This window comes from Indicator indicator, chromosome 16 (genome assembly GCF_027791375.1).
Source record: "Indicator indicator isolate 239-I01 chromosome 16, UM_Iind_1.1, whole genome shotgun sequence".
In the NCBI taxonomy this organism is placed as follows: domain Eukaryota; kingdom Metazoa; phylum Chordata; class Aves; order Piciformes; family Indicatoridae; genus Indicator; species Indicator indicator.
In genome coordinates this window covers 4,833,887-4,859,479 of record NC_072025.1, presented here as the reverse complement: position 1 = coordinate 4,859,479, position 25,593 = coordinate 4,833,887, and the positions used below count along the sequence as shown (strand labels likewise).

At 39.0% G+C, this 25,593-nt stretch overlaps 1 protein-coding gene across 1 annotated transcript in view; it reads right to left on the bottom strand.

Moving 5' to 3' along the window:
- ACSBG1 (acyl-CoA synthetase bubblegum family member 1) overlaps positions 1–24,550 on the bottom strand; it is a 30,974-nt gene extending 6,424 nt beyond the window's left edge. The window contains exons 1-9 of the mRNA XM_054388321.1: positions 24,445–24,550; positions 18,450–18,532; positions 9,969–10,186; positions 9,267–9,355; positions 8,369–8,489; positions 6,729–6,809; positions 3,304–3,453; positions 681–857; positions 3–184 (exon numbers count right to left, since the gene is read on the bottom strand). Coding sequence (XP_054244296.1) covers positions 3–184; positions 681–857; positions 3,304–3,453; positions 6,729–6,809; positions 8,369–8,489; positions 9,267–9,355; positions 9,969–10,186; positions 18,450–18,532; positions 24,445–24,524 — 1,181 coding nt within the window. The 5' untranslated portion in view covers positions 24,525–24,550. The remainder of the gene's footprint in view (positions 1–2; positions 185–680; positions 858–3,303; positions 3,454–6,728; positions 6,810–8,368; positions 8,490–9,266; positions 9,356–9,968; positions 10,187–18,449; positions 18,533–24,444) is intronic.
- Positions 24,551–25,593: the final 1,043 nt, after the last annotated feature.

Here is a 25,593-nt window from a genome sequence, read left to right as displayed (position 1 = left end):
ACCTGCTTGAGCAGTTTAAGTTTCTCTCTAAGCTAAGTGACATAGCCCATGACAACATTTTCTTCTTCATAAATCCTGACTGAGCAGAAGCATCTTTTAGTTTCTCCATGATTTTCTCCCACACACGGGGGACTCCCATGTGGGATGTTGGCTGCACTTCTCTTAGTGTGTTGATCAAGCTGCCCTGTTAAAGTTGTTAAATCATTTCAAAACATTGCAAAGATCCACAGCAATGGCAAAGAGACTTGGTGATGCAGCCTGCATCTTGCAATACTAACATGTAGAACATCAGCGGACACGTAGGATATAAAAAACAACTGCCAAACCTATTTCAGACACATGTACTAACATGTGCTAGCTCTGGCATATTGGGGAGGTGTGTATTCAAGAAGGAAAACATATGGGTGGTCTAGTTCCTTCTGCCTCCCTTTCCTCCAAAAATTGCTTACGCTTTTTTTGCTTTGGATGTATACTCTTCTGTCTTACAAGAACTTTATGGATTGGCATTATATATTTTAATTGAAATCTAGAGCACTGGATCACAAGTCTAACTGGTTTTATTTTTCCGTAATTATTACAATAATGAACTCTCCGCATCTCTTCAAAGACATATTCTCTCATTGGGATGTTTTCTAAGAGGAAAAAGTTCAATCTTAATTAGGTGCAATAAAGACAGATACCTTCAGAGCATCTGGCTCAGCAAAGTAAATTTGCTCTCCCCATTTGATTCCAGTCCACAGGTCATATATCTGTGCAGCTATGTGGCTGAGGGGCAGATAACTGACTATAGATTCCTGCTGGACCTCCGCAGGTTGCATACCTCCTGCTCTGCTGCAATATGCTGATGTCCAAGTTATCTGTTAAAATAAATAATAAAAAACAGGTATGGTGGTTTTTTTCTTTTTTCCTTTTAACACAAATTATCTGCATGCTATGCTAATGTAATGATGAAGAATCTGTGCTCACAGGGATTTCTGAAGACACTACAATCTTTGACAATACATCACTGTCAATTCCCTGGGGAAACTTGGTCAAAGGCAAGATGAACCTAATAGCAATGCAGACTTGAAGATAACATAAGCAAACACAGTCTTTCAGCTGCCCAACCGGGTTATGAATGCTAACTCCCCATGCCCTAGTGGCACACTAAGCAGGATGGCCGTGCACTGGATGGGCAAGGAGTAAATTGATCTGCCCATTCTTTTGCAGCTCTCCTACTTTGCACACTTTCTATCAAGCTCACACTTTCCACCAGTACTGTGTCTACATGTTTACCTAGAAAAAAGCAATAAATATTCAGTGATCAGTGACAAAAAAAGAATGGCTTAGTATCAGCAACAAGCCCATTGTTTTGTATAGATCGTTACTGGGTTAAACACTAATATGAAAGACAACAGCTGTATTCTGCTCCTCTGGAAGCCTCTGGACACAGTGGTTCACAAGTGATACCCTGCCCCATACAACCCTTCATGGCAGTTCTGCACACATCAATATTTTTGAAGATGTACTGCCTCATTTCTTAGTGAAACTGGATGATGTTTCCCCCCCCTTCTTCCTAATTCCCACTTTATCTCAACAAAAGATGCCATTCAAAGATGCTAAATATGCCTATCTTCATTATTGGAATATAGTGTGTGGAAGACCATACATGGATATTGGAAGGGAGCAAAACAAGATGTATGTGCACAGAAAAAAAAAAAAAGGCCAAAGCACCAACCAAAAAAGCATCCAACCTCAACACCTCCCCCCACAAAAAACCAAACCAAACCAAAACACCTATCTTTTTTGCACAGGAGTCTGTACTGTATAAAACAAAGCTCTTGTTTACCTAACAAAGGTACCTAAAATGGGTAGAGATGGGTGGAGAAATGAGATTATTCAAGATGGTAGAAAGGAGATAGAGATCTCATGCAACACCTTCTTTCACAGTGTGCTCCTGCCAGCTCCTTTTCTTTGTAACAAATTAGAAGGTACAAGAGTATGTTTGGTCTAACAGAATACAGAGTCTCAAGAGAGTTTTTTAAAGAGCAGCATGGTGTCAAGCCAGGCCACTCCAAGTTAGGATGGCAGCACTGGACAAGAAGCTATGGGAGACTTACACAGCACACAGAATAGGATGTCTTTGAGATGTGGCTATTATTGATTGCTTACAACTCAGGCCTTGAAGCACGCAGGCACACTCATGGCAGACCCATGTGGGTACATACATGACTGCCTCAGCGCTGGTATTGCACACGGACAGTGGCAAACATCTTTTGACTAAAGAAGGCAGCAGCACAGCCACAGGCAAAGCATGTTTTCCACTGTTCATCAACATAAAAATAGCCTGCTTGTGATCAGCAGCCAGGAATAGTTTGGCAGCTAACATGGAAATGACACCAGACTCCTTTGAGATAGAAGAGCACAGGATTTGCAACGTCAGATCAGTCTTTTTGTCTACCAAGTCCAAGACATTCTGCTCCAGATACTAATGTACTAATTGGCTACATTTGGGTGAATTGCTCCTCACAGTGTGTGTCTGCAATAGTTTCTGCTCTAAGACAAGAGGCCACAACTTAGCCCAGTCCTTTCACTGACTGTTCATGTGTTTAGAAAGGCTCCCTGTAACTCTCCATGCCCACTCAGCCACCTTAAAAATCAATCAAACAAAAAAAAACCAAGAAAAACAAAACAACTACACTTCTTTGCTAGCAGACCTTTGGGAAAAGTTCTTTTTGCAAACAACTTTTCTCTATTACTGGAAGATTTTCTTTTTGCAACAATGCAGGTAGTGCTATTTTAGGTACCAGCACTACGCACTAGAGCTGTATTAATCCTCCAGTGACAGACATAGAAACCCATCTCTAGGAATAAAACGCCAAAGTTAAAAAAGCCACACATCAACCCCCAATTTTAATAAAATTTGCAAAAGCAGTCTATCAGGCTGTTTTGATAGTGGCTGGTTGATGTATATAATTTGTTTGTGATGACATGTGATATCACCTGACAGACTATGGCCATCTGAATTATATTTATGAATATATCCATTATATCTCACCAAAAAAACAGTGACAAAAAAAAAATAAAATCCCTAGAAAACTGTTCAGCCTTGTGAAATGCTGCTTTGAATGGAATTTCATTCTTTATCTTGTTTATGCCAAAACAGAAACAGCCAACTGTATTTTGACTTTTGCTTTGTAGGAAGTACACTACCCATGGCACAAAAGCAAAAGGACTTCAAGTCTCTAGTAGGTACCAGTCATGTCAAAACACAGCAATAAATATCCTCATGCTTTGCTGGTTTTATGCCGAAGGAATACATACATTGTCATGACTCAGCATGGCTCCTTTCGGCTTCCCAGTTGTTCCGGATGTGTATATTAGTACACAGCATTGATTTGGCTTTTGGGAGTTAATAATATCATCCAAAGTCCTATCAGGTACATCATTTCCCAACTCCAGAAACTCTTCCATCTAGAAGATGTAACAGAAAACACATGGTATCAAATAAATGGCTGCTTACAAGTGGGAAAGATGATTACCTTACCAGTCTCAAAAATGGCAGAAAACTTCAGTGCTTTGCTCAGAACACATTTCCAAGGCACGGTTCCCCAGGTCTTGTCTATGTAGGAAATATGATAAGAAGAGCTTAGAACTTTATGTGCAAATTGAAAATAGACTATCCAAATTGTGCTGCTCTGAGTTTTTCTTGTACCTAAAAAGGTAATGACAATACTATTTCTCCTCCAAGATGGATATTACAGACAAGTCATAGAGGCTAAAATTCTGTTACTGCCTCAGACTGTTTGCATCTTATTTAAAGGAGTTCAGATGTACTGGTTTTAAGTAAGAGTATACTTACGACATTCCATCTGTAATTCCTTATCCTCTATACAAATACAAATCAATTGGGTGAAAGCTTCTTTTCAAAAGCATCATTATCTAGATGTGTGAATGTTTGCCCAAATTATCTGCTGTTTTATAGTAAACAGAGCATATGATGATGGTCACAACTTCCATTCAAATTTGGCTCAATCTAGAATGAGCTAAACCTTTTATGATGGCGGAGCTTTGTGCCATGCAAATGGGCTCAGAAGTATGCTGAATGTGATCCTCCATATTATACTGGTTGCTCCCAGATACTTCTATTGCATGTACCTGATATGCTACTAAGTGTAACAATGATTTCAATACTAACTGAAAACCAGGGCATAACAAAATTTGTTAAGAAAGTCAATATTCATCCATTGGGATCAGATGATTCACACTGTGCTTCAGAAGCATGTTGTTCAGATGCAAGATGCAGCATTTGCATTCTTCAATGATTTTTTGGAGATAGTATCTAGGACCATAGAGTAGTAAAGGGGACAGTGCAAAGCACAGCAAAGGTTAAAAAAGAGAGCTTGTGCTTCAGGGAGGATTCATTGTTTTCTTTAGACCTTACTGCCAGTGTGCTACTAAGGTTCCAATAGTTAGCCACTGTGACACCTAGACTTCCTTTTCTTGAGTGTCAAGGCTGTTGTAAGGATTCTTTATTTTTATACTTCCTTCCACCACACCACAGCTCTGAAAGACAGGCAGTACAATGCATGGCTCTGTAGCAAGTAGGGCATTTGTCACATTTTATCCTTTCCCATGTAATGTGGCTGTATCATTTTCCCTAGCTCATGGTAAATTGGAAGTATTAAAGACATAATTGTTCCTATGTGACTTAGCCTGTTTGTCTGAGCTTACTGTCTCCTCATACTAGACTGCATTAATCCATGTGAATCTGTTGCCTAGGCTTTGTTTACTGAACCTGGAACAAAGAACATTCACACTGCACATGTTGTTAAACAGTCACACACGCTACTGACTTTGCATTTGCTTTCTGGAACATGCACTGAGCAGTCAGCTAGGGCTCTACCGTTACTGCAGCAATTGCTCATTGTACAGGAGCTGTCAACTTGCAACACAAATCCCTTTTATCAGGTGTCATGTGGTCTGGGTGGTTTGCTTAATATCAAATCTAATTTAAAAAAAAAAATCTGCCTTTGGTGATTTATCTCTGAGGTTTCCTTTAGATTACATACTTTGGCAACTGTCAGACACCCTCACAGCTATCATTGTCCACTGAAAAAAGTGTCCAGCACGACACTTTGACAGGGGTGCTTTCAAATACATCAATTCTCAGGCATCTAGGTTTCAGCAACTGAATGCTGTTCTAGAATTAATTGCTAGACTTAGTCTTTTTACTAAGAAATACCAATAATAAGATGCAAGGTAAACTATGTAACAGTACAGACAGGACTGGAACAGTAGCTGTTTATTATTAAATGTTATATGACATTCAACATAGCTAAAGAAGATACGATTAAGGGAAGTGCAGAAGACTTTTTTCCTGAGTACCTCAGATCACCGAAATTGCAAGTATTTTAAAATATTTCTAAGCTGGTCACTCTTCATTAAAACACTTTTTTCCCCAGATGAAGTTTTTCAGCCTAAAATCTGATAATCTGCAGTCCACTTAAATTGCCGATCTTTGTATTCTTATTACTATTTTTTCATTATATTTTAAAAATGTACTGGTGTGGTGGGTTGGAAATTCCCACGCCCCCAACATTATCTTTACCAGACTTGCTCAGTTTGGAAGTAAATGGAGCCGTATTTACAAGCCAAACTACAATCTACAATGGAATGCAATGAATATATACAGTTATACAGTATTTACAATATTTACAGGTATTTATAATTAGCAAAGCAGCACAGGTACCCACCCTGGCCAAAAGGTCAGGGAAAATTGCCTCCCTTCCTCCCCCTCCCTGACCCCCCTGTAAAAAGGAAAGAGAGAAAGAAGCAGGATAGGTTAACACCAAAACAAAGCGATGCAGCCAAGGTCAGCCAAAGCCTGTTAGTATACCTCCCCAGTGAAGAAGCAGGAAGAGAGCAGAACACACTGTCACACTGCTAAGGATTGTTTTGAGAACCAAATCTTATGGGAGCTATCCCTCCAATTAAATTGTTTAGAGTAATTATTATTTTTCCTTTTTACAACCAATAGTGATTTGTTTACATTTTTACTACTTGCTGCTCAAGATCTGTGAAAAAATTTTAAAGGCATAGCCTCAAACTACCACAACTGGAATAACCTGTTCACAAAAAATCCATTCTGCTTCAGGTCCTCATATTTCTTAAATTAGAGGCTAGAATTCTGTCACTGAGAAATTTCTGATCCTGGCTTTGTCCTTTTTTCTGCTTTATTTTTACCATGAGATACAAAGATTCTACATATCCTAAGAAAATGTGCCCCTCTTTGTGTAGTCCATAGTCATTTCTCTTCACTTGTTGCTTATCACCATAGGTATTTCCTGCAAACAAAATGCAATCATCATCTGTAGAAGTACAAGCATTTTCATTTTAGTGGATCCAGTATAAGTAACCACAATTCAGCTTTCACTAACATCAGTGGAAAACTTGTGTTTTCAACCATTTGAGAGCACACATTCTCACCTGAAGCCTTTTGGTGTTTTGTTAATTCAGCCAAGTAAAAAGACAGGAGATAAAAGACAGTTAAGCAAGGTAGATCTGTCTTTAAATGTCAAGGATCAAACACGAAGCTAGAGGTAAACTGAACAGAAAAGGCTGATGAAGATTTTGCATGTGTTTGCTGGAACAGAGCAATGGTAGACACTTCGCAGATTCAATATAGTAGAAAATCATGAGATAAATAATACCCCATTAATTACAACTCTCTTCTAGTAGTCACATACCGTGTACAAATTTGGATGTCTCTCTGGAATGGAGTCTTTATACAGTACAACAGCTTTCAAGTGCGGCAAGCGATTCCAGATCTGTTGGATTTTTAAAACCAAATTTATTATTTTCATCTTGGGAGGGCAGACAGTGGTGTTTTCACTACAATACTGCCAAAACTGTAATGGCTTTACAGCCACACAAAAAAGCATCTGTTTCCCTTCACCGTCATAATATTCTCCCCTAAACTCACAACCAACTAGCTCAACCAGAGGTGGGGAGAAGGAGAGGAAAAAAGGAGATGCTACACACTCTGCTCTAGACAATCTATTTTCAGTTAAAAGCTTTTAAAACCCAAAACACCAGAGATGGCTTCTCAGTATCCGTTCTCACAACACACCAGAGACGCAGTCTAGGTCAAGCTAGAAGCTTACTCTAGGTGCTACAATTACCACTAAAGATAGAGTTAAGTCCTTCACCAAAAACTGTTGCTAAACTGCTAAAACAAGTTCAACCATTTCTTTTTTTTTTTTTTTTTTTAAACAAAAGAAGCTATATGCCCATTTTAAGGAAAAATTAAAATCTAAGGCTGTAGGCTTACAGGGCAGAGAGCAATGGCTGCTGGGTTCAGCAGCTCTTTCTCTGCTTTGCATGGCCTGCAGAGAACATTCATTTCACTGCACTTTGTAAAACCCATTGCCTCATAGGTGCCTTGGAATTAATCATATTTTGAACTGAACATATTATGTTATGATTTAAGTCCTGGGTTCTTCCAGGAAAAAAGAAGTTTCAAAACCCCTTCAGTTGGGTAAAGGAGTGCTGGCCAGAGTTGCCTTCTCTTTTTCTAGACAGAAATGTGTATGAATGAAATCCCTCAAGTTCTTCAGTTTATATTCCTCCCTAGCAGGTACATGGTTTTGACAGGAAACTCCATGACGGAGGCCCCCCTGCTTCAGCAAAAAATGCAATCTGGTGCAAGTTTGTTGCCTTATCTCCACCCAAAGGCCTCCCTCATCATCTTCCTGACAGACAAGGTCTTTCCAGGAAGCTGCCCTGTGGGTCTCACTTACGTCATGAAATAGGGATTTTCCTTCAAGTTGGTCTTTCAGTCTGCCATCATTGCAGAAACCCACTCAAAGCTGCCAGAGTTTTGTCAAAATTGTGACTGTTATGAAGAGCCTCCTTCTTTCTCACTCAAGTCTCTCCCGTGTCAACCATCACACTGTCAATGTGCAGTGAGCTCAACAACCTTAGTGGTTACATGAAAAGATGGCAGTTCGGAAACAGGAAATTCTGGACACTAACATCCTCATCTCTACCATTCAAATGGACTGGGCTTTTTCAAACAGTACCAAGTGGTGACATAGTAAACATGGGGTCAAAATGTGGGGTTTTTTTTCCAGGTAAGTTTGCCCTGAACCAGCCAACGAGCTTTCTGCTGGAGTCAGTCAGAACTGCTTAGATGTGAGCCATGGACAGCACAGAGAACAGAGCTGCACGCTCCCCAACATCCAAACCCCAGACACCAGATTTCCAATTAAGAACTCTCCCATGAAAGGTTTCACAATGCAGACAGTGAATACAATATTTGGGACCAATCTAGCATCAAGAAATGGGAAAATTATGGCTTCTAAATAATCATTCAGCCATTTTGTACCTGCATTATCTTGTCCAATTGTTTCTGATTTTCCACAACCATGATGTTGGTTTTGCTGTCATGAGCAATGTAGTGGCAGGCTTCTGGAGAATTTGTTGTATATATTCCTGTGACAATTCCTCTGTATGAAAACCACACACGTGTATAAATATATATATGTTATGAACATATTTACATACATATACACACACATATAAATTTAGTATCAAAAAGAAAGAATAATAATCAAAGATCAGATGAAAGTTTAAAGAGTATGAAGATGTGGAATTAAACAGCAGCACAGCTGGTTTTGGATATACATCAATATCTGATACATGCACATTGCAAAAAATCATCTCTGACCTCTGTTCAGTAGAAGATGCCATAGGCAAAGATTCAGCATTTTAACCCACTTGAGACTACACCAGAGCTAGCTCAGGAAGCAGGAAAAAAAGAACCACTTATGTCCTCTTTCTGTTCAAGCTGCACACTGATATTTCACTAGCACAGGAACAGCTTAAGATGAAAAATCCAACTTGTATAAGCGGGTATCAGGACAGAAGGAATTAGGCTCAACAGTATTTATCTGTCACTTCATCTACCTGAACATACCTTGCTGTAGACAATTATTGATATAAAAGTGTGAGGCTCAATTGTTTTCCACATCTTCCAGTGATAAGATACTTTGCAATAGCTTCTGTATGACTGTCACAGTTAAGCCCATAGCAAACAGGATCAATTTATGAGTGTCTGGACTATTTCAGATCACTGAAAGCTATGAGACTCCAGCCAGTCACTAAACATGCTAATCAGGTGCAGCACACCTTCAAGATATGACACCAAATACTGATCTGCTACAGACCTAGCAATACAGAAATCTTCCCATCCTCATGCCAAATCAAAACAGAAAGAGATTTACCCAGCAAAAACAGCTCCAACAGCTGAGATGAACCATTCAGGAGAATTAAATCCAAGGATTGCTACGCTGTGGAATCGTTCAAGACCAAGCTTAAAAATAATGAGGATAAGGTTATATAACATAGGCACGCTTGAGAGAAATATATAGCATGAAATACACAGATACAAAAGATGAAAAGTATGGATTTGCTATTTCAGTACTGACATTTCCAGCGTATCTCTGTGTTGATATTCATATTAAAACCAGTATTTATCAGCAACTAACATGATTTAAACTTTCCACTACCTTCTCCTGTGTGGCTGAGCTCATCCTATCAGAAAGACCTGAAAACCAGTATGAACAAGTGCATAATGGGTACTAACCTTACCTCATGTTTAGAATGTTTTAATATTTGCCTTTATCTCACTAAATTCACTGCTGAATTCACTGAAAATTCACTGAAAGCACTGCTGCTTTAACCTATTTTTCTTTCTTGAACTCCTGCATTATGCTGAGCAGTGCCCCAGTAACACAGTAGCTCTTCACTTGCAGCCAAGACTTCTTGACAGCAGTGTTGTCTCTTTGACCAAAAAAAATTTTTATCATTAGTATTTTTGTTAGATTGTTGGTTTGTCTTTTTTTTGTTTGTTTGTGATTTGTTTGGGGTTTTTTTTATGGAGACAAAAGGGAGAAAAAGGAATGGGTTTTACTTCCTGTACCTACCTTCAAGAAGCTCTTGGCTGCTTTCCTGGCGAGGCAATAATACTCTGAAAAAGTTATCTTCTCCCACTTTCCATTCTTTTTGCTGGCCAAAGCATTAAGGGATCCGTATTTCTCTAGGCTTTCCTTGAACATCTGATGAACTGTTATGGGAGTCTGCAGACAGGAGTTATCTAATCTTAGTCTGACACTGCCATCAGCAAAGGAAGTCCACAGAGACCCTGGAAAGTGAAACATTAGTATCAGGGTACTCTATGACTGAAAAATATCGTATGACCGTGTGCCAAAAGACAGGAGCATTGAAAAAAACCCTGCAGGACTAAGCACAACTCTGGCATTTCCCACCTTTTGAGAGAAGGGCTTTTCAACCTTGTAACTATCAAACATGTTATGTAGAATTTTTAATTCTTACACTTTGCTCTATGTCTTGAATAAAAATGCCACCATACAGAATTATGCTGATCTTCTGCATGTTACAAGCACGCTACCGATTCCAGAAGAATCTACTTGCCCATGCTCAGCCCTCCACAACCCGCTCCCCTTTGAGCTATTGGAGTAATTGCTGAATCAGAAGGCCACAGACCTATTCCTGTTTAGCTACTTTTACTTATTACAGTTCTTTCTCCTCCAGCTATTCTCCCTTCATTCAGTCCCTGTTCTCCACCACTTTCTGCAGGCTTTTTGCATGGTCATCTGCCCTGTGTTCTGGTATGTAAAGCCACTCCGCTCACTCCTGTCTTGCCCCATTTCCACATCATCTTTCACCTTTTGCTCTTGCCTTGCTCTGCCTTTCTACCACCTGCTTGACAAGACACAGACTCAGAGCACCAACTGACATCACTTGGGTCTCAGTACTGGTGCCATGGCCTGGGGTAATCCCGTAAGAAATTACTGTCTCAAAGACTCCACTTGGCTATTGCAAACCTAGTATGAAGTAGACTGAGTATAAATACAGAGGGGCAGGCAATAAATTCAGGGGTAAGTAAACTGGCAAAATTTATGTGAATTCTCATGATGAAGACCAAAAAAAATACACAACTTCTTTATCAGTTAGCTCCCATACATATGAACAAAACAGTACAAGAATATTTCAATAACTTTTTTCCTTAGATGTGCTTTCATAAATTAAAAAATATTTTAGTATAAACATACACACACACACACACCACAGAAAGTTGGTCGAAAATTTTGGACCAAAGAGTTTAGGTGTGCTAGAACTAAGAGTCACACAAAATACAACCTTTCGAAGTTTCTAATACACCCTGGTAAGCATGAATGTCTTTTACCACATTTGTGGAGAGCAAAAGCTGTAAATAAAGCTCGGCAGGCATCTGTCCTGTTTCTTGGTACCTCAGTGACTGAAAAAAAAAAAGGCAGTTCAAAAGTACAACATGCTTTTCACATCTCCCTCAAATGTTATTCCTCTTGTTTCACACAGGCCTAGAAACTATCTCCCTGAGCATTTCTGGCAGTATATGAACACAGCAGCCATAGCTGGATCCACACGAGTGCTTTAGAACACACCTGCAGCCTCCCTCAAGTCAGGCTTGCAATCTGCACAGATAGCCAGGGACACAGTAAGCTATTGTAAGCTTCCAAATGCGTATAAAACCTCCCAAAAAAACACTGAAACCAACTTTCTTTGCAGCAAAATAGTTTCGTTCCTTAGCTGTGTAGAAAAGCTCATCCTCAGCCAGCTGATAAAGTACAATCACTAACCTGAAAACTATCCAAATGAGTCTAGCTTGCTGTCAGTATAGTGTGAAAATATTTCTGATGATGTCACTGCCTCCTGCCATATCCTAGCACATGCTGAACAGTGTGGGGGGGAAGAGAAAACAACAAGTGAAAAAAAAAAAAAACCAACACTTTTCTACTCCTTCCCAGGTAAGTAGATGAAAATACTGGTGCAGAAAGTGAACTAAGCACTCAAAGCTGTGATGCATTTCATGAAGGATTAATGTTTCTGACTCACATTATGTTTCATTTACGTTCCTGACTCACAGCTTTGCATTTGTTATCTTGACAAATGAGAGTAATAATGAGAGCAATAAATACAAATAAAGCTGCTTAACCTCCCTGTACCTTCATTTTCTTATGTGGAAATTCCACGCAATGACTTTCAAAACATAGGTGTGGAATTTTGCTTAGGAAAAAGGGCATTATAAATCTGGACAGTCTAGAAAACAAGTAGCTGTGAAGGATTCGAGGTAATAGAATCTAATATCAAAGTGTAAACAGTGGCACCAAACAAGTATTTTTGTATGAGTAGTGAAGACAAAGAAGATGCTTCTGAACTTAACTCAAATTCTGCTGTGAAACAAATAAGAAGATCTGTCAGAGACAGAAGCTAGTATTAATCCAATTTTTTTCTTTTAAGTGGCACACCAAAGCCTAGACAAAAAAACTCTCTATGATTTTCTGACTTCTACACCACAAGGATGGCAGGAATTGCAGGAATAGTGTTTGGGCAGAGGTGGATGACTGCTCTGTTGAAAAAAAAATTGTATCATACTGAAAACATCAGCAACAGTCCCACAATTATATAATACAAGTTGCATTAATTACTACCTTTCACTGCACATGTACAGTAGGTAACAGCTTCCACAAATCATAGAATCATAGAATTGTTAGGGTTGGAAGGGACCACAAGGATCAGCTAGTTCCAAACCCCCTGCCATAGGCAGGGACACCTCACACTAGAGCAGGTTGCCCACAGCCACATCCAGCCTGGCCTTAAAAATCTCCAGGGATGAGGCTTCTACCACTTCCCTGGGCAACCTGTTCCAGTGTTTCACCACCCTCATGGTGTAAAACTTCTTCTTAACATCCAATCTGAATCTACCCACTTCTAGTTTTGCTCCATTCCCCCTAGTCCTATCACTACCTGACATCCTAAAAAGTCCCTCTCCAGCTTTCTTGTAGGCCCCCTTCATATACTGGAAGGCCACAAGAAGATCTCCTCAGAGCCTTCTCTTCTCCAGACGGAACAGCCCCAACTCTTTCAGTCTGTCCTCATAGGAGAGGTGCTCCAGCCCTCTGATCATCCTCATAGCCCTTATCTGGACCCAAAGAAGAGGGAAGATCAATCAAATCATTGCAATACTTACACACAGAAATCAAAACTGTACTCTGAAATTGGGTCTCCTTTGGCTTTTCCTTATGTAGGGTCTTCTGGTGTGAAAAAGGTATATTTGATTCACATCAAAGAACAGAATCAGTTTCACAGAGACTCAGTGAATTACCTTAATAATAAAATATATATCGCAAAGGTGGACAAACTTGACTGCCTGGAGTTTGTTCTTGCATGTAGTTGTAGGTAAAACTTAAATCAAAAACCAGTTCCAGAATCTACACAAGAAGCCAAATAATTCTAAAGCTCTAACTATTCTGTTCCATAGAATTTGTCAAACCAGGGGAACATGAAGAATATTTCCTGCTGTCAGCTTGCAGGGAGATTTTGAACAGAGGGCTTGTTCTTCTCAGAAAGAGCCTAGAAAGGAATTCCTGGCTAAACACTGAATGAATCAGTTATAATCTCTGGGAAAAGCAAAACAGGTGCTCTGCCTCACTAGCATCTGAAACTTAAATTGCAGTCTCTAGGTTGGAAATTAACTCAGCAGCACCTGAAACTGAAGTGGAAAGATCCTTTAGATACACTATGAGTTTTACAGAGAATGTAAGAAAAATAAAGCAGCATTCCAGCTCCAAGTACTTCGCACCACTGACAGTTCCCTATACACAAGCAAAGAGGAATACTTGTTCCTTTCCTCTTGCTTGCAGTAACTCCTGTTGCCTGCATTACCCTTTGTACTCAAAACACTTTTTCCATTCACTAATATGTGAACTTGGCTCATGTCCTTCATACGAATTCACTGAAAGTTAGAGATGGTGAGAAAAGATCTGCTCCTGTTTTGTCAGCTAAACCAAAAGCCAGCAGAGACTTTATTCAGATAGTAAGTCTTGATAGTCACTCTTTCAGCCTGTTCAAGTGTTTTTTTCTCCCCTACGTCACTCTCCTTCAAGGCCAAATTCCATGATCAGACTGAATTTTCAATGATTCACTGTCTTTGCTGCTGAAGGGAGAGATGGCTCAAAGCAGTCTCATACACACAGGGTATAACAGGATGACAGTACTGCAGGTTGTCTTAGGAGTTGCTCTAAGGACAGCTGATGTAACATTTTGAATCATAGGTGTGCAGTTTTCAAAGCGAGGGGTACGCTCTCAAGAAGAAAATTTACAGAACGAAAAAAATAGTTTTGTTTACCACTTTAAAAAAACCACTTTGTAAGTCTTCAGCTGATCTTTTACAAAAAACTGTGAACCATTTACTTGTGAATGTTGATTTATAAAAGCACATTTTTTTACTCAGATGTTTCCCACAAAGTGTAAAATAATACACAACATAAACACATCACAATTTTTGTATTTTTATCAGCCAGTTGTTCCTCCTCTTGACCATGTATGACAGAACAGTTGTGACGTGGTACAGGCTGTCTCTCCAGGCCCACATAAAAATTATGTAAATAGAAAAATAGCAAGTCTATGTTTTTCGTGGGTTTTTTTGCATGAATACTCATCCTGGCTGAAACTTCTGGAACTCTGGGATGTATGAAGAAGACTGTGTACTGGGTAACATGAAAAGAACAACAACAACAAAAAAGTAAATACACTAATCCTATAGTTCAAAGTTAACATATAAATGAAATGTCTCTCTTCACTAACCTGACCTGCAAGTATCCTGGTGACCTCCAGAAGGGATTTGGGAATGTAAATGAATTCTCATGTTTATGGAAGAACAGCTCTTGTAAAATGTCATATAAAATGCAAAGAACCAAGGTCACCTTTCAGACAGGTAAACAAACAGACAGGCTGATGGTGGAATGGCCCTGATGCATAACCTGAGTAACTCCAAGCGATATTCCACAGATGTGCCCTGAGAAGCTGGAATTAAAACAATAATATAACTTCTTCTTTAAAGTGATTCAGATTTAATTCCCAACATAGGATCTTGATTATATGCCAGTTCCTGCAAAATATCACTGTGCTGTAATGATTAGAGAAGGTATTTAGCTCTTTGCTGAAGGCGTTTCTGACAAGTCATCATCTTGGATTCCACAGCTATGATGCCATCACATTCTGCTGACAACACAAATACATCACTCCTGTTCTCATGCATTAGTTTTTAGTTTTCTTCCAAATGTCTGCATCCCTGAAAGCTTAACTTTTTTATAGTAAAAGCTGGATCTGAGTACACAGAGGTTGGAGTCTGAGAACATGGCATCTGTATCAAACTTCCCCTTGTGCCGACAAACAGGTTCAACAGAAATACAGAACTTCTGAATGTATCAGTCAACATACATATACAGTGATTCATTCCAGAAAATACAGAAACCAGCCTCCTGCTGCTTGCCTTGCCACAGTTTTCTGCTACATTATCAATATTCCACAATAAACTAGAAACTTTAAACAGATTTCTGCTATTTATTCAGTCTTTTCTGTTTGCGAGTATAAATTGGCCAAATCAATTACAAATAATTCAGTTTATGGCAACTTGTACCTCTTCCATTGGAGGAAAATGGAATATTTATGACTTGCAATAAAATATAGTGCTCTTTACATCAGTAAACTACTACCAATGTGGATCAAAGAAATTAGATATCCTCCAAAGAATGCCTCCACAAACTGACTGGAGGGAGTGGTGCATCAGGACAAGTACAAAACAAGCTTCATAACAATACTGACGCTTCAAAAACTGATTACAATGCACCAAAACAGAAGCATGTGGAGGGTGTAATCAGGAGGAAACATCATTGCAGAAACACTGCCCAGGCATGCTGGAATGGAAAGTCAAAACTCAGCTGGAACTGAAACTGGTAAGTGATGCACAGATTGCATTAGGTTGGAAGGGACCCTCAAAGGTCATCTTGTTCAACCCCCCTGCAGTGAGCAGGGACACCTCCACCTGGATCACGCTGCCCAGGGCCGTATCAAGTCTGATCATGAATGCCTCCAGGGATGGGGCCTCAAACACATCCCTGGGCAGCCTGTTGCAGTATTTCACCACTTTCATTGTGAAGTTCTTCCTTGTATCTAACCTAAATCCACCCTGGCACAGGTGCACTGACAGTCAAAAGAAGAACCATAGGTATCATGGACAACATTGACACTGGACATGAAAAGAGCTGATGTACACAGTGCCATCTTCACCTTGGTCTATGCTGGCCAGATAAGACTTCCTGAGTTTCTGAGCCTAGTGGCAGGTGAGAAGTTTCACCTACAGCAGCAGAGGAAAATAAAAGTAGGGACCACTTATGCAAACTGGACACACAGGAAAATGTCAGTAGGCACAGATGGGACAGTGTAGACCACACCGAAGTCATCGCAAGGCGGCTCTCAAATCATCTTTGAAACATTAGAGCAATGAGGTAAGGTTTCCATGACAGTGGCATAAATACGCTAGCCAAAAAATGTCTTTTAAAATTTTATTGGGAATAAGGGCAAGCAAAGCAGCATGCTGGGCTGAGAAAAGAGATGAAAATACAGCAACAGCAATAGCAAATGTCACACCTGTCTTCAAAAAGGGGAAGAAAAAGGATTCAAATACCTAGGGCTAATCAGACTCACTTAGGTCCATGCAAAGGCTACGGAACAAGCTTTTAGGGCTTATCTCCTGTGAGCAGAAAAGTTGGACTAGCTGCATTAGTGGTCTTTGCCAACATAAATTATTTTGTAAATCTCTCTATAAAACCACCATCACCAAGTTCTCTTTTAGCTTTACACTGGTTTTAAGACTTTATAATGCTTGGTGCTAACAGTAAGGTTGCTCTGGATTTACAAGTGTCTTAGAGAAACCAAAGTTTGGCGTAGTTCCACAGGAATGAGCTTCTACACATTGGTGGAAAAGAATGGGGGGAAAAAAATTCCAGAACAATCTGCAGACCTCATTAGACAAATTTACTCCTGAGGTTGCAGAATGTATCCATTATACAATAAGAAAAACAGTTCTGCACAATTAGAAAACATCAGAATCACCTTCTTTTCTCTCAATAGAGAAAGCAGACCCACCTCAACTAGCCTTTGGGCTTCCATCTACCAAATGATTTTCTGGGAGATCACTTTTGACATTCAGTCCTCACTTAACCACTCAGCATCTGCATAGCTGGGTGATGTTTCCAAGTCAAACACTGCTTCTCATTTAAATGGATAACAAGTAGTGCCACAGACTTCCAAAGCCAAATAAAAGATGAAGGCTAACTTAAATTTTAAGCTCCTGATTCATCTACTTAGAAACGTATCTAAACACAAATAAAGGAACTGCTTAATTAAAATGTATGGGGTGTGGCTTGTGTTTGCAGGGAAATTATGATGGAACAGCTGGAACAGCTTCTATCCACAGTTGTTCACCTCACCTTTCTCCCAGAGGCTGTGGTCACCTCTGCAGGAGTGGTTGAATGGCATGTGCATTCCTCCCTGAGCACTGTGGTTTACAGCCCAGTATATTACTCTAAAATGCAGTCAGAAGCAGCCTCTGGGAGACAAGCAGGGTAGGTAGCTCGCAGCAGTAACCAGTGTCCCAGATAAATTCTTAGAAAAATAGGTCAGAGCCTTCATGAGCACACAAGCAAGTACACTGCAGAATCACAGTCCCAGTAAAAATCTATATACACAGAGTGTGTCTCCAACAAGTGCAATAAACTACTCTGATAATCTGAAACCAGAAGTTAGCTATCATCTTTATCAATCCACATTTATTTCCTGCCTACTGAAACACAAGCAAGTGGCTAGCAGTTCAGTTCTTGGAAAGAAGCCTATTGTGTACCAAAGAACTGCATATAGGTATATATTTATGCATATGTATAAAGTCTGATTGTGAGGTTCCTGCATAGATCTGTTATTACTTCAAAACCTTGCAGTCATTGCTCCAGTTGTCTCACAGAACAAACAATCTGTGTTCAAATGGGCAAATTTAGATACCAGAGGCAGCTTCACCAAGGCAACAGGGAGCTGCCTCAGGGCTGTAAAGCTTCCAAAGAATCTCAGAAAGTTCTGCTATAAACTTCCTTTATGCCACATGGTAGCACAACTAGGTTAATTTACCACTGCAACTGGTTTAAAATCACAGAGGCATGTATGTGCTACAATGCAGGTATCTGAAAAGTCCACATAGCCCTTTAGAGTCTGAAGTTGTTACGCAGTATGCTGAATCCTCAAGAACTACCAGCTGGTAAGTAGGCTGGACTGCCAAAGGTAAAACAAGAATGGGAACATTTTTCCACAGGAACAGGCTGTGTTTCACAAATTCATGCAACTTTACAGAAAGATCCTGACAAATTTTCAGTTGCTCTAATTCGCTTCAGTTGAATTTTATTTTTAGCCCTGAAAAAATGTCAGTCATAACTTGCTAGAATAGCCACAAAAGTTACATTAAATAAATTCTAAGAAAAGCTCAAAATTCCAAGAATCATCTTTTACATGCTTACCTTCTGGCTCTATGTCTTCATCTTGGGTCTTCTCCAAATGAGGCAGCAAATCTCTGCAGACAGTCTGTGCATTTGTGAAGGTTCTAAAAGAAAATATATGCACTAAAAAGTTATCCGGGAGTGCTAGTAGGAACCACTACAATCAATACACAGGACATCCAAGGGAAAACTAAACCACAGCTTGCAAGCACTTAAAAAAACAAACAGGAGAAAATAGCTCAGAGGAACAAAGTACTTCTTGCCTTTGTTGCAAGCTCCACTACAATCAGGTTAAACAAGGCAATGCTTTCACTCACAAGATGACATTCTTATTTCATATTGTGGTCTTTCGTTTCCAACATCGTGAAATCTAGCAGATGGAGATACTGATTTTTAATCTCAACAGAGAGCTTATGAACTGTGCAAGTATAAAGAAGAAGTTTTTGATCATAACCTTACTTACACTGTCATGGCACTAACATTACAACACCTTGCAAATTGCCACTGTTACATCTGCTGAAGCTTAGGTTAGGTTTTTTGTTGTTGTTGTTGTTGGTTGTTTTTTAATTAAAAGAAGGAGATTTAGTTCCCAATAATAATAATAAAGTTTCTCAAATAGTTTAGCAAAGTAACAAATTATCATTATCACATAGACAAAATTAACCTTTCTTGGCTTAAACGAACCAGATGCAGTTTACAGCACAAATAATACAAACTCAAAATCATTAGGTCTGTAATATGACAGACTGCAAAGGATTATATGAGAAAAACACCTAAATAACTAAGCATTCTGAAATGACTGCATCAAGCAATGCACTGCAAATTATTCATGACTAGGAACATGCAGATTTTTCAATTTAGCTGTCTTCATTTAATAGGACAAGGGTTGGGAACCAATAGCCTTCAGAGACCAAGAACAAGGTAGGACCACCTTCATTCCCTCTCAGCAGGTACAACAGAAGAGTCCTGAGTGAAGCTCAGGAAGTCCTTCCCCTCCACGGTGTAATAAATTAACTCAAAAGGTAGCAACAAAGAAGTACAAAAAATGCCCTTCTCAGCTTTCAAATAAATAACAAACAACTTCACAAGCAAGTATTTGCACAGCAGTGCCAGGTAGCAAATAGGATCCAAATACTACATCAGACATTATTTCCTATCTGATATTACCAACTACCGTTTGTAGAATACCTCTGCATGGGACAGTTCTAGAATTTATTATTGTTATTCACAATTAAATCATTATTTAAGAAAGTCTTAAGAAAGATGGATTCCTTTGATGAGAACTTAGCAGATTTTGTAGTTCTTCACTCATCAGAAGTGACAATTGTAGTTAATGTTCTCCCTTGCTACTACCATGCTGCAGATCTCTGTGTCTCAGACCAGAGGTATTGATTGGAAAAGCAGATGAAGGAAAACAAGGAGTCATCACTCATCTTGCCTCAGAAGGTATTTCCTCTCTTGTACAGAGACAAAACATGAAAGGGCTTCTCTGATAAGGAGGGAGTTAGGCTCTGAAAATAGTCACTGGCTTGGTGAAGGCAGATAGTGATGAGAAACTGAGTACTGTGAATAGAGAGTGGGATTCTACTGCATTCTGAAAGATTAAGTCTCTGTTTGCTATATAGAACAATGATAACTTAATGATGGGGGTTGCAAGGACAGAATGATGGACCAGGAAAACATATATGGGCAAAAATATAAAACAAAACGTTTAAAATAATTTTAAAACATGTTCTGCCTGCTCTCCCTTTATACTTAATTATCCTGCAGGTTGTCTACAATAGACCATAGCCAATAATGAGGGAATGCATAGTTACAGAGTCTGCTCAGTGCATACAATTTCTCTGTCAATTGCATGCTTTTTCCAAAAAGCAATCTGATTAGCTTTCCCTGGAACACTCTCATAGCACTGCTTCCACACTGCTGGCTCTCAGGAAGCCTTCCTTGTGTTTTGTCCACACTGTGATGATTCAGAGCAGTGCAGCTCCATCGGTTTCACTGGTCCTCTCAGCATATCACTTACAAGCTCTGGACTCTGGCAGTAAGTGTGTCACAACACAGTCTCCACCTTACAATTAAACTCCTTTCTCTGCTTGCCTTGCCCAGAGAAAAATTTTGTAATATCTAGGTGTTTATCTTAGGAGCAAAATCCCCATCTGCACAAATACTTTCTTCTCAAACACTTTGGATTAATTTGCTTTCCTAGCTATTAAATATTAATCTTATTTAATACACAAAAAAAAACCCAAAACAAAACAAACCAAAAAAACACCCACAACAAAACATGCTGAACTGGAAAATACATTGGGTTTTTTTCTCTCCAAGACAGATCTTCATAAATTTTGCTTTTATTCAGGGCTTGCTTCTCCTGAGGACAACTTGGTGAATTTAATCTCTAAACTCCTGCAGTTTGCTTGTTCATTTGAGTAATCCATAACACAATAGAATAACCCCACCACCACCTTCTTCCAACCAGTGTGCATGTTTTTCTGCCTTCATTCCTTGTGACAACTGTCCTAAATATTTATTTCTAACAATGAGAAGTGATGCTTTTTCCCCCATAGCTTTTGTTGCACGTTTTTCTGGACAAGCCAGCTATATACATTCCACAAGTCTTAATCTGTATTAGAGCTCCTTTTGTAGTATGTTTTGGGCCTACATCTGCACATTCCAAGCTACTTTTCATTGGGTGTCAGACATTTTCAACAGCTCACTAGGGCATTTGATTTCAAGATGGAATCATTAAGTAATCACCTGACAACTCCTCTGGAAGTAAAGTGCAATGGCTTGAATTACCTATGCGTACCTCTGAAAATTACTCTGGCACTTTGCCTAGAAACTTCAGAAACTAAGTATCATCATCTGGATCCCATATATGAGTAATCATTTCCTGATTCCCCATGCATCCTGCAAGTGCTGAATCTAATATTTAAAAACAGAGCTCTGGGGAGAGGTTGTAAGAGGGAGCATAAGACAATAAATTCAGAAACACTCATCTGTCCTAGAGTTCTAGACAAAGACAATAAAGTGCCTCTGACTTGCATCAACATAGCAAGATAGTTCCAAAGCTTTATGGCTCAGCAGCTAAGTAGAAATCTGGGGCCAGCACATAAAGGGCCAACTATCAAGTACTGCATCCCCAGACTTGGAAGAGCTGTGATATTCAAAGATATTTTCTAGAGCATAAGGATAAAACCCAACACAGTCATGTCAAACAACATTAGTTCCTTAAATCCCAGTTTTGTATTACTTGTAAAATTCTTCCTGTATGAGGATGCACAGTAACAAGTCACAAGAGGTCCTCATGTTCCTTTACAGGGACATTGCTGTCTATTGTGACTGGTTGTCTTATTTACTAATTACTCCTCTATTCAAATCAGGGCAATATTTCAATCCATTTCTTATTTGTTCTATTAAAAAAAAAATCTCTTTGTCCTCAAAGAACAGGTTAGATTTAGGTTTTAATTGGTTCTCATGCCCTCATGAGACTTAAAAAGGGGCCACAAATCAGCCCAGGTATGTTGCTACTGTCAGCTGATTCGACAATCAGTTTACTTTCACAAGAAACCAGGCTTTCTCAGATTAATCATTTAACTTCTCCCCACACAAAGGTATATTTAAAAGCAGCAGAAATGCTTCATAAAGAGCAAAGTACTAAAGTTAACAGCTGAGATCTCTTTCACCATATAATACAGTTGGAACACAACTTCTAGTGAAACAGATCTCTTTTACTTGCAAAAAATAAAACTAAAGGATCTTTTCTTCGTTATCCTCAAACCCCATTTATTTTGGTGAGCAGACCAGTTTTACAGATAGCTGAGAACTGTGTGGGTGAATGGGAAGGAATGAACAATGTGCCCAGACTCTGCAAAAAAAAGGCTCTATTCAATAGCAGTTGGGAGTGTATTACAACCCTTCACTGACCTCCACACAAATTTTCTGGCTTGGTTCTCCCCTGCATAGCAAAAAACCAGACCTGAAGCTAAAATCTTCCAGTGGCTGCCACTGTATGGGTATTTGCAGAGAGCAAAGCAAAGTTAGGACACACAGAACTCATTATTTCATCTCTTCTGCACTTTTTAGGTCATACTGATTTAATTTCAACACTACAAAAGGTCTTTTTTTTTTTTAATCTTTCCATTTTGCTAGAATTTTGTTTTCTTTGTGTAGTCCTTTCTACCTGGAATCCTGCTTCTAGCACACAAAAAAGGTATATAAAGTTTGCTACCCAACTTCACACCACACTAGGTCCGCAACGCTATTGAACAAGGCAGGAGGCACTGACAAAAATATTTATGCCAAGGAGTTTCAAAGCATCAAAAGTATTGCAGAGTTCTAGTCTCTGTGGTATTCTTTCAATGTAAACTCAGAAATAACCCAAATGCTGGACATCTTTCTAATACAGGAAGCTTAAATTTCCTGTTTTCCTGTTTGCAGTGGGTGCAAATCACTATCTCCTTTATGTTTTTTTAAGTAAGAAAACATGGAAAACTTTTTTTTTCTTTTTTTTTTTTTGCTTTAGTGTGTCACAAGTAGAAGCATGCGTGGACTGAAACAGAGGCATTATTACTAATTCACCAAAGTCCTAACTTTCAGGAGTCACTGTTTACATACACCCATACTGTGTTAGAATCGTTGGACAGATTAAACAAAACAATGACAATTCCAGCATTAACTGCATTAGGACGCCCGAAGCAATGACAACAAAACAGTCAAAAGCTTTCAAAGATTCCTTAAACTTTTTTATTTTTGAAACACGTCAAGTCTGCACTTTGCTCCTAATGATGCTTATCCAGGATTACAAAGCCCAAACCACATCTTCCAAGTGACATAACATGCCATTTGTTACCTAAAAGAACTGTGAAGTTAACTTCCTAGAGAAGTATTGTATCTACCTCATACAATAGTTCAGTCTCTGGGAATGGATAATTAGTACTCAGTAATAGTGACAAACTCATAAATTTACACCTGTTAAAATATTTCCTGTGAGATGTGTTGTTCTATTCCTAAAATAGGTATTTCCATAAACTCAAGAGATGGGGAGCTTCCTCTAACAGCAGACACCATTTCAGTGACAGACTAGCAAGAAAAAAATAAGTATTTTTCCCTTTTGTGCTGCTAGGACAGAAACAAGACAGCATCCAACAGGGTTACCTTGCATGTAAAATGAAAATATAACCCCTAAACAAAATTCTAAAATTAATTTCCCCACTTCCATCTCTGGTTATGTTCTGCCGCTTTTGACGGGAAGATGATGCTCAACGTAAAAGGCTAATTATCATCTAAAGGTTATTTCCCCAAATTCAGGAGGGAAGAGAGGCCTGCTTTCAGAGCTGCAGCTGAGGTATTTTTTAGTGTCCAAATTAGATCATATGCATTTTAATACGCAGAGCAACTGGTACTGAACTTGCAGAGTCTTCAGTGCTGCTCTTACCATCAAACACATGAAGGGTACAGAAGGACTGATTGTTTTTTTGCCTTTACTACTTAAAAGTTGCTATTTTCTGGTATTTAAGAATGTCTATAATCTCATCACATGTTTGAAAAGCCATTAATAATTTAATTTACTGAGGCATAAGAGCCAAGGAGTTTACTAGAACTTTCACCAGCATTCCACGGTTTTGCTAAGCTGTAAGCAGCTTCTCACAAACATAAGCATACCTCTTGTTGCAACTGCTACACATGAACTCCCTGATGAGCTCACTTAATGGCTAAGAGCCTCTGCTCTCAAACAAACGCTATACACCTAGATACATGCAAACAGGATACAACCAAAACAGTCCTTAATGATTGATGCTATTAACACCAAACTACAAGTTAGCATAGGAGAATAAACCCGTTTAGAAACTTGGTTACCATTTTCTCTCACTCTAGCCCCAAAAGATACACCTTATTCTGCATGAGATAGAGGCACCATTAGGCAGCCAAGGTTCTCCCAGATCTGCACAGCAGTAGAAGACAAGTTGTGAAAAAATGTTAAGTCAGTTTGTAAAAAGAAATAGTCAAGCTACTTTACCCATTTTCACAGCTTTCTGAAATATTCACTCTATTTTCATCTTGTAATTTTTTTGTAAGAGTCTTTCCACTGTTAGGCATGCTGAAAAACCCTCTAAAGCTGGTTACAAATATGCTAAAGAACTGTGCGGGTCAGGAATAAATAAGCTCCTCAGACAAATGAAGAAACCAACACTAACTGGTTATTTGTTAAAAAAACAAGACGCAATACAAGGGGAGGAGACTACAACTACAAAAGCTATTTCTTTCTGATTTTAACATGCTTGAAATGTCACAGTGCCTGTAAGCTGCTTACTGTTAAACTTTCCTTTTTTAATTCACTTCTCTTTAATTATCCCTGAGAAGAATTTTAATGAGTCTACAATGCTTTAAGATGCAAATCTTTTCTTTTACCAAGATTTTCAATGAATTAACTCACAGAAGTTGAAGCAATTCTAATTTTATTAACATAAAAAAAAAAAACAAAAAACCCCAAAAACATCCAATGAAGTTATCTGCTTAAAGAAAACGTAGATCAATTACACTAGGAAAAGCCATCAAGTCAATTATACCTATCAAATTCAGCACTGCAGAAGCCAAGCACCTCCAGTAGCACTACACCAGCACTTAAATCAACTTCACTGAACCAGGCCTCTCACATACTGTAAAAGTTTCTACACATCACTAAACAAATTACTTTCCCAGGACATTAGAAAGTCTTGTTTAGCTGCTTAGGCTACTTCTATAGTAGTAAACAAGAGATCCAGGGAATGGCTGAAGACTTGTCCTGAGATGGTTTCGGTCTGTGCAAACCGGCACTTCCCTAAGCCAGGGGATAATCCAGGCCAGCAGTTGTTACTGGGAGGCAATGCTAATAACTGCCTGTCTGGAGGAGGAAGGGAGGGATGCAAGCTGTGCCATGCCATTTGCCTTCAGAGCCAGAGATCATCAGATAGAATGTTTTATTTAATGGTACAAAGGAAACCATAGGAAAACGTAAGACTATCAAACCTCTAACTTTATAGAAAGATGTGATTTTTATTCCAGAACATCTTGCACCAGATCCAAATGTCTGATTGTACATATAACAATTTGAAATTAAAGGAAAAGAAAGAAAACTTGGCAGTAGGATTCTAAGGGGTCTATTCTCACACCAGAAAATTGCCCTGAA